The following is a 13,683-nucleotide window of genomic DNA, read 5'->3' as shown; positions in this document are numbered from 1 at the left end:
GTAACCTTTTGAGATAGCTATAGTAAATGTACAATTTGTACAAAATTATTGTGGTTATAAATAAATTGTATATTAGATATATGTATATATATTTTTTTAACACAACGTTTAAATTCAGAAATTTATTCATTGAATAAATTTCGATGAGGAAAATCAGTTTGCTACCAGTGTCGAGGTACGACTACAGAATACTCAGGAACAGCATACTGCTGCGAATATGCCCGGCAACTTAACCAAGTGCTGCGTGCATTTAGGTTATTAAATATGATGACAAAGAAATTGCCGATTTTCCGTTCGAATTAGGATATACAAAATTTTTATTACACCTTTTCATTGAATGTACCAATGTAAATAAGATCGTAAGGCAATTGCATTAGCCTAAAATTCATAATTATGTATTTTATTAAATTATATTTTATTGAAGACAATTGAAATTATTATAATGTATTATTTTATTTCGTCTATAAGGTCCATAATATTTTGAGTGAATATTAAAATTCTTAGAATGATTCTGGTATATTTAGGCCAGTCAAGAGGTCAATGCCGACAACTCAAGCAACATTGTTGACGCATCGCCGACCCTTTGTTAAATATATTTGGCAAGATCAAAGTAATCCCCTCTGTCTTCTCTTTGAAAGTAAAAGCACAACGCAAACCGCGCGCGCCGCATAACGCGCCATGAAAGTAAGCGCGAAACACGTTTTTTTCAAATTCAAAAAAACGTTCCATCTGACGTTTTGACTTCCCGCTCATCCCACTTCATTTTGACGTTCCTTTTTTCTTTTTTTTTTCTTTGGTGCGTTGAACTTCAACGAGTGCAGAGCCCCCGGTTTCATAAGTGATTATACGATGTTGTTGTAGTGAAAGTGTTGTGACGTAAACATTAGATCAGACGTTATGGCGGACTTTATGCGTATAGGGAAGTGCCGTACCGTAGATATAGTTTTTCTAGTTGTGTTTGGTAAGTCACTATAAATTAAATATGATAATAACTTACACCCCAGCCCATTCTTAAAGAGGTAGTGTGTAATCTGACTTACGCATTTCTATCTATTTAACCCACCTAATTCTTTACCATCCTAGCACCTCAAATATTAATTTTAAAATTTTACTAAAAATAATGTTAAGCAACGCTTACAGCAAAGTATATTATATAGAGTGTAATTGACCCTCATAAAATAAGATAACATACATTGAAATTTTTCATTCCCTATCTTAGGCATACACCTTAAAAAATTTCAACACTAAGACCGTTACATTTACCTGTTGAATGTTTTTTTATAACTATACGTACACTTGGCAATTTAAATCAGCTTAGAAGTCCTGAAATTGTTCGTTCTGTAAATTGCACTTATTAAATACTAAAAAATGACTAGTAAAGTATTAAAATTCATTTCAATCATTACATTCTTCAGATTTTCTTGAGATTGAACATGTTGAAATATTGCAAAAATAAAAGGTTACTTAAATAAAAGTTTACTTAAATTACGGAATAATTCGGGACACATAAAAATTACTCAAAAATACTGATTGATGAGAGATTTGTATGCACCCTAAAGGCCAAACTTTCTAGTGACTTAAATACAGATCCTCATGTTACGCTAAATACTTAACAACGGCTGTTAACCCATTAATTGTATGTAAAACTTTCCTCTGTTACGAAATCGGTTTACGCATTTGACCATTTTTGTAATTAAACAGTGAAAGTGACACGAACTATATAAAAACAAAACAAAACGCTAATTCTAGAGAAAGCCTTTGTTTTTTGCTAATGAAACTGATAAATTACGGTTTTTAGGTGGTTTAAATTTCTAATGCTCTAAAATACGAACTTTCTTTGATTAAAAATAATCGTATTTACTTTAAAGGTAAACTACGCAATGCCTATACAAAACAATATCCCTTGTAAACGATAGAAAAAAGTTCGGTTAAAGGGGTTAGATTACGGTACGAGTCCGTGTTAAATAAAATTGCATCAATAAATTATTATGTCACATGTGGACGCATCACGACATGCGCATGAGTCAGTGACCGGATTAATAATGTTTTGTTTATTACTTCATAGTTTTATTGATTGGCAACAGATTAATACAATCAGTTGGTCACCTTTAATTATTTTATATCAAAATAAAATCTACACTTGCTACTTATCCATACTTCTATCATAGAGTATACGTATGAATCTTCGTACGTAAATGGCAATATAATTATTGAAATTTTCTCTTATATCAATACAATAAAAATTTCTTTCTTTTGCTGCAAGTATTTGAAATGAGTATAAAATCGTGACGAGGAAGATTATTTTGGACCTAACCCTTGTACATTTTATTAATTTCCTAATAGGTTACAGCAACGTCAAAGACAAGTAAATAAGTTATAATTGTAATGTTTCCCTTTAAATGTTGTGCACTATTGTCATTGATGCAGTTATTGTGTGTTCTCTATATGTATGTATTTCGTCAGGCCTTTTTAAAATAAAATAAATCTCGTAGCCACTGATTCAAATTGTTCTGTGTCAGTAATTTACTGAGATGCATTCGAATGAATAATTCAATATCTGCTAATTATTACGTAAAAGTGAATGTATTTTAAGAGGTACAATTAATCACTAAAATATCGTGGTTTATTGATTAATAAATTATATATAATCTGTAACCGTTTTCTATTTTTCCTACGAGAAGTACGTATATTTTGTTAAATAGGAATTGTATAGGAAAAATCAGTTCTTGTATGGCAATCAAGGTTTATAATAATTTACCAAACCATTCAAAGATATATAACACAGTTTTAATAAATCGACTTAATATGCTAATTTTGAAAAAAAAATGTTATTAATAGATATTAATTTGATCATGTAATAAAAAAAGAACATTAAAAACAATAACTAACCTTAAAATATATTATTAAAAGGAGTCCCTTTAGGCAAGGTTCCGAAGATACTGGCAGCGCTCCCCCTATGAATAGCTAGACTAATTCTTTGTCCGAGGTGCTGTTTAAACATATTATGTAATTATATGTTTTACTAATGATATAGTGATAAAAAAACAGACATGGCATAACATCCAGCCTTCATCTCATGATATGAAAATGTAATATTATATGTAACTACTATGTTATACTTTTAATTATGTAAGACAATTTTCCAATTATGTGTGGCAGAATATGCAAGAGATTGTACCACCATAATATTTTTGTACCATATCTTGCAAATACATTATTATTATTAAAAAATTACACAATACTAAGAATTAATCAGCCCTCATTCCGTGAGTATTTGTGCTCATTAATAAATTCTTAAAACTGAACATGTGTGATCGAGATATTTGGGTTGAGTACGATGACCCTTAACAAAGGAATTGTTGAACCTTCGAGCCGGTTGTACGGGTACTGGTATATTTGGGATTTCGATTTATAATGACACCAAACGGTATACATTTAATACCAATATTTCGGGTATTTATTCATTTTCACCGTTAATTAACGACTTATACCAAATGAGACGATTCAGCTTGAAGATAATTGACCGCGGTTCGCGTGACTCAATTTTTTTTTGTAGATAATCATTACTCTATGCCAGTGTTTAGTGCCTGCTGATGCCAGCTAAGGAAAACTAACGTATATTGTTTATTATAATATATTATAAATAATCATATTTTATATATATTATTAACTATCGTATTCACCAGGATTATAACCAGTTTTATATACTACAAAATATCGTACAATCTGCGTACGAGTAGTTTACCGTCATCCATCGTTATTATTTTTTAAGCAAGTTTACGGGACGCCCAAAAAGGGCAGTCATCCCAGCCCATGGACAACAATTTATGTGGGTGTGTTGCCGGCCTTTAAAATTATCCCACATCTACTATAATGAGGGGAACCCTGTTCGATGGTAACAAAGGTAGTTTAGATGAAGTTTATAAAAGTTTGTTATTCCTTAATTCAACAGAAATTTATTCGTATACTAATATTATAAAGAGAAAAGATTTGTATTTTAATATGTTTGTATTAAAAAACTATTAATTTTTTCAGCGTTAGATCAAATGTTTTTTTATTATGATATTTATAAAAATAAGCAGTACAAATCTGGAGCGGGTCGCTAGAAGTCTGTAATGATTCCTTTATACGACGATATTACAAATAAAAACAGCTTTAAACGAAAAATTGTTCTTCACATAGTTTAACCTTACAGTTCTTACATCTTGCAGCCACAGAACCGGATCCAATCTCTCGAATGTCGAAACATCCGCGTGCATTGTCTGCGGTTACATAATTTCACGTAATATTACAATTACTTATTGTTAAATAAGGTTTATTATCTATGAACTTGACTCTATTAAAATATCTATAGCACACAAACCAAGAAAACATAGAAATGAAATAGACATTTGGCAGATGTTGTCGCCTTGTCGCTACTTGATCTTGTAGGCAGATCTTGGCATTCTGCAAAGGTGGGTGCTTGTAGTTTATTGTTTATCAGAATGCCAAATCATAAAATGACTGCTTCACGACTGATTTGAGAGCGACCGCCGATGCGAAAACCGCTGTGTGAGTTCGAAAAGTGAGTTACAAAATCGCAGGGCAGCTCTGGGGTCACCGGTACTATCTACCAGGCGCCAACTTAAATCTTTATTAAGCGCCTGTGCATTTGAAACCCACGGTCCAAGAATCTTTACATCAAAGGGAACAAAATCGAAGTTAGAGGAAAGACTTATATTTGTGTCGTTTATTATATTCTGCCTGGTCTTCGGACGCCCCAGCTTTTTAATAAATATGATAATTATCATAAATAAAATGTTAAACCAACATGAAATAAGAAAACTTGATTTTGGCATACGTTCCTTCGCGCACGCGTTAAGTGTCCCTTCTGAATTCCTTAATATATTAATCTAATAATATAACTTGAAATGCTATAAATTTCGCTTATCTAATAACACTTGCGAGATTGTAGATTAGTTGAGCGCGTGACATCACACACTTTCACTAGATGCCGGTCAATGAGTCAACGGGTTAAGGCCGATCAGAAAAGAGCGTTTTACACGCGTTTAAATTTCATATCTGCTGAGACGAACATCGATGTGATGAACATTTGGTGTTGTGCTTAGGTCTTGGGTGTTTAAATATGTATTTATATGTATATCTATCTATGTATGTATATCCGTTTCCTAGTACCCATAACACAAGCTTCACCAGCTTAGCATGGGACTCGGTTAATTGGTGTGAATTGTCTTTAAAAAAAAAAAATCTATTTAAATATTTATAAAACTATTTAGAAACAAATAGGCCTACCTAAGGCCTATTTGATTGTACTCTGGCCGAGTCCACAATTAGCTTGTTTTATTATTATCTAAGATGTTGGCATATAATTAATTAATTATTTTTAGGTATTATTGTATCATTTTGTTTTTTTTTTAATTTAAAAAAATGATCATGAAACAGATTCAGAAATCTGAGGTCAAGAATTAAAGAGGTTGTAGCGCCACTGATTTTTTTTTTATTATTTTTGTATAGATCTATCGCATTAGTAATAACTGTAAAGATAGAATAATTATCTGGTATAATAAGTAAATATATTAATGACGGACTTATTGATTCATTTTAAAATATTTTCTCTATGATCCGCTAGAGGACATTGGGAATTTTTTTATTGGAAATTAATTTCATAGGTTTTGGGCTGAAGCTAACTTCAGCATTTTTCATTACATTGCTAACAATGTAATACATTGTTAAGGTTAGATTAGATTTAGTTTTGTTAGATTAAGTATTGGTTCAATTTAAATTAATAGCATAAAAAATAAATATGTAATTACAAAACATAAAAAAAAAATTACTTCTAACATTTATTTATATCTCTGAACGAGCGTCTAAGAAATAATTACTATTCATTAGTCCACACCATGCGTGTTGTAACATCGATGCGACCTACCTGCACTTTTGTAAAAAAATACTGTACATATTCTTAGCTACTAATATTTTTATTTTATATAGCCTATTTTTAAATTAACGATGTATATTACTAAACTCTAAAATTTCTCACTAAGTGAATGTAATTCTTTGAGAAATAAAGCATCTTGAATCGAACCATAGTAACAAACGTCGTGCTATCTTGAGTCAACTAAGAATTTATTAATCGACTTTAAAATATCCAATGGCGGAGGTCAATTTGACGTATAATTTTCTAATGCCTTTGCCTAGAGCAAATTCCATTTCATTGACACAAATAAACATGCGGGTCAGTATCTTTTATTTACATAATGTTCGTTCGAATCATTCTATTCGCATTTTTTAACAATTAAAAATATACAAAGACAAATATCCTTGTAAGCGTTCGTTAATAACATAAAACGGGTTTTAGAACAAAAATGCGAATCGACATAATCTAGAGAAACTTCATTTCGAAAAAAAAGTGAGCATTTCTATAGAATAGATTATTTTGGTTAATTGTTATGACTGAAGTTACATAATTCTATTAGTCTTACAACTGCACTGTAATGTGTTACGTTTTAAGTAGGTGAAACGCAGTTTGCATACAAATATTTCTTGTTATACGTATTTCCCCAAGGTCTACTTATGAAATACTTAAGTGCGTTTTCAGTATAACCGAGCATCTATGTGTATACTAGTACACTAATACTAAGAGTTCCTGACTGTCGGAATATAATATAGACAAGTGTATATGAATGTAGACGTAATAAAAAATCTACAAATTTTCCCCATTTCCAAGTTTGCGGTATCAGTTTTTACAGATATTCTTTTTAACATTTTCACTTCCTTAAAATAAGCCGGCCAGTTATTAACTAATTATTGAGCTTAAAATAATGACATCAAAATTGGTAGTCAACCTTAAGTTAAAAATTTTAATTTCTAAATTATTTACATTATTATTAGTTGCCATTGCTTTGACATATGTAAAAATGAATAAAGTCTGAAAGATAACACTTCAATATTATTGATCTTTTACATTAGGTGAATTTTTTTTCGGTATTTTTTATAATAGCTATACATCTACCAATACTTTGATAAATAATTTAATTTTTTTAGAACAAGTAAGTGTGTTCATAGTCAAGAAAAACTTAGTCAAGTTACGTAAGTATTGGTAAATAATAGATGTCACTTTCTCGTCCTCTCAACCGTTAAACGGAACGTGTAATCATTCCTTTATATTTGAATAATGTACTAACCCCACAAGTAGAACAGTTTAAAAAATCATGTCTTTGCACAACACCATCTGGAACTTTTGCATTTGATTGGCAACCCCATTTGTAATGTAAAAAGGTGGTAATCTAATAGTAGGCGTGTGATTGAATTGAATTCAAACTGCTACTTTTTTTAATGTATTTTACAGTTAGACAGTTACTGTTTTCATATTTGTTCATATAGAAATAGAAGCTATTTGAAACTTACAAATTATTATAATTTACTATCTTTAAGACAATACAATTATCTTATCAAGGATCTAAGTTGTGAAATTAAATAATGTGAAAGCCTTTTCGTGTGTTTGCTCTGTGCATGACAAAACCACACCTCTCACGTCTGGGAAAATGTATATTTACCTAATGACTTTGTTTTTATCTTCTGTCACGTTCACCAATCTCATTTACGTACTTTGAATTTATTCCCATAGTATTCGGTCTTCCAATAACCATATTTCCATATTTTATGAAACGGATATTTTAACCGCAGTGGTCTATCTATCATTATACATGATTACTAAAGGATATTCAGATCGTATATACAGTACATCGGCTGTTCCACATAGATATATATTTGAATAAAGCTAATACTACTACTAATTATTATTTTTTCATTTTACAGCTATACCCTTCCTGGCGCTGAGAACAAAATGCCAACAAACTGTTCTCCACCCGGGTAGGTACGCATCATTCGTACATCTTCGAAAACATCTTTTATATAATCTAATTTCCAAACGCACTTTAATAAGTTCTTTTTATAATTTTGTATTTAATCGTAATTAAATTTTCAGTCTCCTTCAAACGGACTATGGATGAAACGAGCCTACAGCACCGATATCCTCATTGGAACCAATACTCCATGCCTCGCAAGAGATCACCAGAAGGAAGTAATTTCTTCCAAAACAATCCATATAGTCAAGCATATTACAATAGACAATTTATATCCCCACAACAACCTCAATACTACGACAGCAGAGCATCAATAGACTTGGTTCCAGCCGGTTCTATTCAGAACCCAAACGATGGAAGACTTCTATCTGATTCAGCTTTTACAAAAATCTCTGAAACTCTCGGAGCAATCAATACAGTTGGCCATTATCTAGTGGATATGGTTAACGACAATGATAGGAGAGATGGAGACCCAAATTTGCAGCAACTGCCTCAAGCCTTGTACACAATTAGCAAAAATGTATTGGGCAGAAATGTTACTGATAAAATAGCCCCTATTGTAAAGCAAGCACTTCCCAAAGTACTCCCAGACGCACCCATTACTAAAATAGCTACTGCTAACTTAAATGAAAATGATTCTAAGTCCTGCACTACACCTGAAGGAGAAGATGGCGTATGTGAGGATTTGAGCAACTGTCCACAACTTTTACTAAATCTTATAACTCTTAGAGAATCATTGTGTTTTAAAGAACTGTTCGTTCCTGGAGTATGCTGTCCAAGATATGCAGTGGTGCCGTCGACTTCAGCAGTAGAAAAACCAGTTGTGGCAACAACCAGTAAGCCAACTTACTTAGTACCAGTAACCACTCAGAGAACCACTACAACACATAGATCCACAACTCAACGTCCTGTGACGACAACGACCAAGAAAGTTACAACAACCAAACCATCAGCTGTGTTAGTCCTAACAACAAAACGGCCGAAACCGATAACAACGTCAAAGCCAGTGACAAAACCAACGGTGACGACATCCCGGCCTCCATCGACTACGTCTTTTTACACAGTTACACCACCAATAATCGCAAATTATTCCAATATTGTGGATGCCAACGGTAAGTTTTAAATACAAAATACCAGCCGTATCACCTCGACGTCCGTTGTTCCACAACTGAGCGTTTTCTAAGGCAGTTTTTGGCCGCGCACCACCACTATGTGGAACCAGCTGCCCACTGAAGTATTTCTGAACCCATTCGACTTAGGGTCCTTCAAGAAAAGAGCCAATTCTTAAAAGGCCGGCAACGCACTTGCGAGCCTTCTGGCAGTGTGAATGTCCATGGGCGGCGGTATCACTTAACATCAGATGAGCCTCCTGCGCGTTTGCCTCCTATTACATTAAAAAAAACGTATATTTTGTAACAGTAGTTAACTCGCATTTATTTGTAGTAAGTAAACAACCTTTACATATTTATTTGTATTAGTTATTCGGCATAACTAGGTAATCGTTGAAATTAGTTATTCGGTAGCAAGAAGCGGGGATCTCTGATCTGTTAATTATTATAGTATAATATAAACTAGTGTAACAATTTCGTAATGAATACAGGAATCTAAAGATTTTTGATAAAATATTTCAGAATGCGGCCAGCGAGAAGATGAAGGAGGTCGCATTGTAGGAGGTACAGAATCAAAACCCGGTGCCTGGCCTTGGATGGCGGCTATATACTTGCACGGAAACAAGAGAAGAGAGTTCTGGTGTGGAGGTACCTTGGTTGGAAAACGGCATGTGCTTACAGCTGCACATTGTACTAGAGACTCTAAGCAAAGACCGTGAGTAATATTGAATGAAATTAATTTTAAGTCTGGAGGAATTAATCTTAAGTTCGTGACGTCTGATGACTTTTTATTCCTCCGATCATTATGACTCAAATCTCAAAGACGTTGCAAAGTCTCAACTCTGAATTTTACGTTGTTCTCTGTACCTAATTTTAAAAAAAGTGCGTGTGTACAAAGTACACATGTCAGAAGTGAAACTTCTTTGGCAAACTAATTTTTAATAGACCAGTGCCGATAATTTTTGAAACCTAAAAAAATTACAGTAGGATGAAACCCATTAGAAAAGCAGGGGAATATGATCAAAATGAAAGGAAAAATAAATTACGGTCGATCTGAGGTCGGGAAGGGGTAGGGGGGGGAGTTTTAAGGGTAAAAAACGGTTTATCTCGATTTCCGGCAAAACTACAAGTCCTATCGAAGAAAGTTAAATAGCAAAGTTGGAGGTAATAAAAAGATCTAAAACTTTTGTATTCACACATTTTTCACATAACCTCAAAATTTATGTGAAAAATTCAAAAAACCAAGTTTTTGGTTTTTTATTTTTATCTTTAACAAAAATATTTTTTTTTTAACGAAATTTGGTGAAAACTTACCTTTCTATGTCCCAAATACACTGTAATTTATTTGATTAAAAATATTTATTTGTTCACCTTATTTTGAATTAATATCGAAAAAACACCCTAATTTTCAATCGAAAATTCTGACGTCAAAATTTCAGCTTTTTTCAAAAAGTTGGTGTGCTTTCAGTTCGTTGAAATCTCTACTTTCCTATGGTAAAAAAATATTTATATATTACCATAGTAAATCTTCTCAGAAAACGCAAAAAATCGTATGCAGTAACGCCCAGACACGTCATCCCCTTCCCTACTTCTCTATGAATCTTCTTTAAACTATAATCAGATGCCTATTTATTACTATTTTAAGATAACTTATATATACCTGAGTGACCTAAAAAAAAAATTTAGCCTTTAGATGGGCTAAAATTTTCATATTTCATGCACACCAACTTTTTGAAAAAAGCTGAAATTTTGACGTCAGAATTTTCGATTGAAAATTAGGGTGTTTTTTCGATATTAATTCAAAATAAGGTGAACAAATAAATATTTTTAATCAAATAAATTACAGTGTATTTGGGACATAGAAAGGTAAGTTTTCACCAAATTTCGTTAAAAAAAAAATATTTTTGTTAAAGATAAAAATAAAAAACCAAAAACTTGGTTTTTTTAATTTTTCACATAAATTTTGAGGTTATGTGAAAAATGTGTGAATACAAAAGTTTTAGATCTTTTTATTACCTCCAACTTTGCTATTTAACTTTCTTCGATAGGACTTGTAGTTTTGCCGGAAATCGAGATAAACCGTTTTTTACCCTTAAAACTCCCCCCCTACCCCTTCCCGACCTCAGATCGACCGTAATTTATTTTTCCTTTCATTTTGATCATATTCCCCTGCTTTTCTAATGGGTTTCATCCTACTGTAATTTTTTTCACTTTTTATTTATTTTAAAGGCTATCTGCACTGGTCTATAAGTCTTGTTCATATTTATACAAATCTAAAAATTTAGATTTCCGAGACAGAGGGCGGGATAAAGGAAAATATGTTAGGAATTTAATGAATTTAATTGTCATTAAAATATTAAAAGGGTCAAAAATTAATACAAATTATAAATTTATTTCTTCGATAATAAAAAGGCGGCATTTTAATTAAAATTCGTCATTTGAGATTTCAATAAATTATTTTGCATAAAATATAAAATATTAGTAAGTACATATTTCACAAATTCTCTTTACGATTTTTTTATTTTAAAAATACAAGTTCTATAAGGTAATTTGCGCTTTGCTCAATCACTCTCTCCCTTTTCTTCGACAAAAACGCTGCACATCTTCGTGACGCAAATATTATTATTGTTGCGTTTCATCCGTAAAAATTTTACCCTCATGTGCCTAAAGAAGTTTCACTTCAAAAACGTAATCATCCACTATACAGCAAGTCATTCTTCAAATAATCGCTGATGTTATTGATTGCAGCTTCCCACCTCGGCAATTCACAGTGCGCCTTGGAGACGTGGATTTGTCACGTGAGGACGAGCCGTCCCGCCCTGTCACGTTACGCGTTACCGCCGTTCGCGCCCATGAACAATTCTCTAGAGTTGGCTTTTATAATGATATCGCTATATTGGTGCTAGCAGGTAAAACCAACTTCACGTCATTATTCTCTAATCTTAAACTATGTAAGCTTTAAAACATTAAAAAAAACAGTTTAAAAGTTAAATCCACTTTTACGACTAAATTTTTTCAATTCCCTATAAAAATATAATATAATGATCACTTACAGAAAACGTTCAAAAGTCAAAATACGTAATCCCCATATGCCTTCCTCATGGAGAACTATCACGACAGCAGTTTGATGGTGCGGTGGCCACCGTGGTGGGGTGGGGAACCACTCGATATGGTGGTGGAGAGAGTTCCAAGCAGCTAGAAGCCAAATTACCCGTTTGGAGGAATGAGGAGTGCGATAGAGCATATTTTCAACCAATTACTGACACGTTTCTTTGCGCTGGTTATGCCAGAGGAGGTGTTGACGCTTGCCAGGTAAAAAAAAACATCGATGTAATAATATTATAGAATCATTTAATTTCAAAAATAAAACAAAAACCGTTTAAGATCCCATTCTCCTTAGTGAAAACCAGGAAATATATAGGGTCTATCTTGTACAACACTGGGGAAAACGGGATATAATCGCACTAAAACTAAAATATTTCGACTAAAACGCCTATTTGTAAGAAAATCTTAACACCTAGTTATATATATATATATATATAAGTAGGTAAATATAATATAATAACTATAATTTTCAGTACAGTACTAATAATACTTGTTTTAAAAGTGTTAACCCTTGAATATTTCTATTTTTATTAAACACTGCGCTAAATATAAAAAATTATGAAACCAAACATTATTTTCATCAATTTTAAATTTTTCAGGGTGACTCTGGCGGGCCATTAATGTTGCAAGCAAATGGTCGGTGGACACAAATTGGTGTGGTTTCGTTTGGAAACAAGTGTGGAGAGCCCGGATACCCGGGTGTCTACACACGTGTCACGCATTATCTCACTTGGCTACAGCAAAATATAACATAACTTATATTTAGTTTTTACCATTATTAACTTATTGTACTATAGACTAAAATGTGTATTTTAACAGAAGCGAGAAAAGTGTGAATATGAGCTTAATAGATTTATAAAATAGTACCGTTATCAACATTTCCATTAATATTATTAAATTATTTATTTCACGTATTTTTATATTAAGGATACTGCTGTAAAATGCTTATCTATTATCTAATTATGGCTGATAATTCTCTACCGTTGAGTTATTCAAAAATAATGTTATATTCTTTGATAATTTAATAAATATATTAGGTTTCTACAAAACTCACACATAATAAAAGGATTCTGTGTTTTTGTACTAAAAAGAAATAATAAATAATGTGATATTACATCAGAGTTTTTTCTTATTGAAGCTAATTTGTGTCTTGAAGCTTGAAATTGAAAAAAATTGAAGCTGATTTGAAAGTGTCGGGGCACAATACGAAATTCCATCCGTATTACCTCGACGCATGATGTTCGCTTGAGACAAATTCACTTTTTGACAGACGTGATGAATTTGTATGAAAATGAGCGCGAGAGTGTGGACGGTGCGCTCGTGTCCCCTCGCGTAGTTTCACTTCGCCTAGCCGCTTTTTGTCAGTTTTTAGGGTACGAGACAAACAATGACGACGCGAGGGGGCGAGGCATCAGGCAAGAGCAACAGTTTCGCGCTTGCTCACTTTGTTGCGTTACTACTGTACTGTTAGGATGCGCGCGTTTACTTATAAAGGCCGATTTACATTATCTTAGTGCTTAGGAGAGTGCTTTAGGATAGTACTTTATTTGAAACATGTAAACGCTACTTGCTTTAGTAAACACTACGCTAAAGAACTTGCCTTT

The 13,683-nt window shown here is 32.6% G+C and overlaps 1 protein-coding gene across 2 annotated transcripts; it reads left to right on the top strand.

The window, feature by feature from the left end:
• Positions 1–655: 655 nt before the first annotated feature.
• On the top strand, positions 656–13,195 carry LOC125053769 (proclotting enzyme-like). Of its 2 annotated transcripts, none has more exons than XM_047655313.1 (7): positions 656–961; positions 7,819–7,872; positions 7,988–8,977; positions 9,497–9,689; positions 11,723–11,883; positions 12,030–12,286; positions 12,679–13,195. In XM_047655313.1, exons 1-7 carry the CDS (start codon positions 898–900, stop codon positions 12,832–12,834), a joined length of 1,875 nt encoding a protein of 624 aa, XP_047511269.1. In that variant the 5' UTR covers positions 656–897; the 3' UTR covers positions 12,835–13,195. The 2 variants fall into 2 exon arrangements, with proteins under 2 accessions (XP_047511269.1, XP_047511270.1); XM_047655314.1 differs by having other exon boundaries at positions 903–961; positions 7,819–7,876.
• The last annotated feature ends 488 nt before the right edge of the window (positions 13,196–13,683 follow it).

Source organism: Pieris napi, chromosome 11, assembly GCF_905475465.1.
Source record: "Pieris napi chromosome 11, ilPieNapi1.2, whole genome shotgun sequence".
In the NCBI taxonomy this organism is placed as follows: domain Eukaryota; kingdom Metazoa; phylum Arthropoda; class Insecta; order Lepidoptera; family Pieridae; genus Pieris; species Pieris napi.
This window is presented reverse-complemented; position numbering and strand designations above follow the sequence as displayed.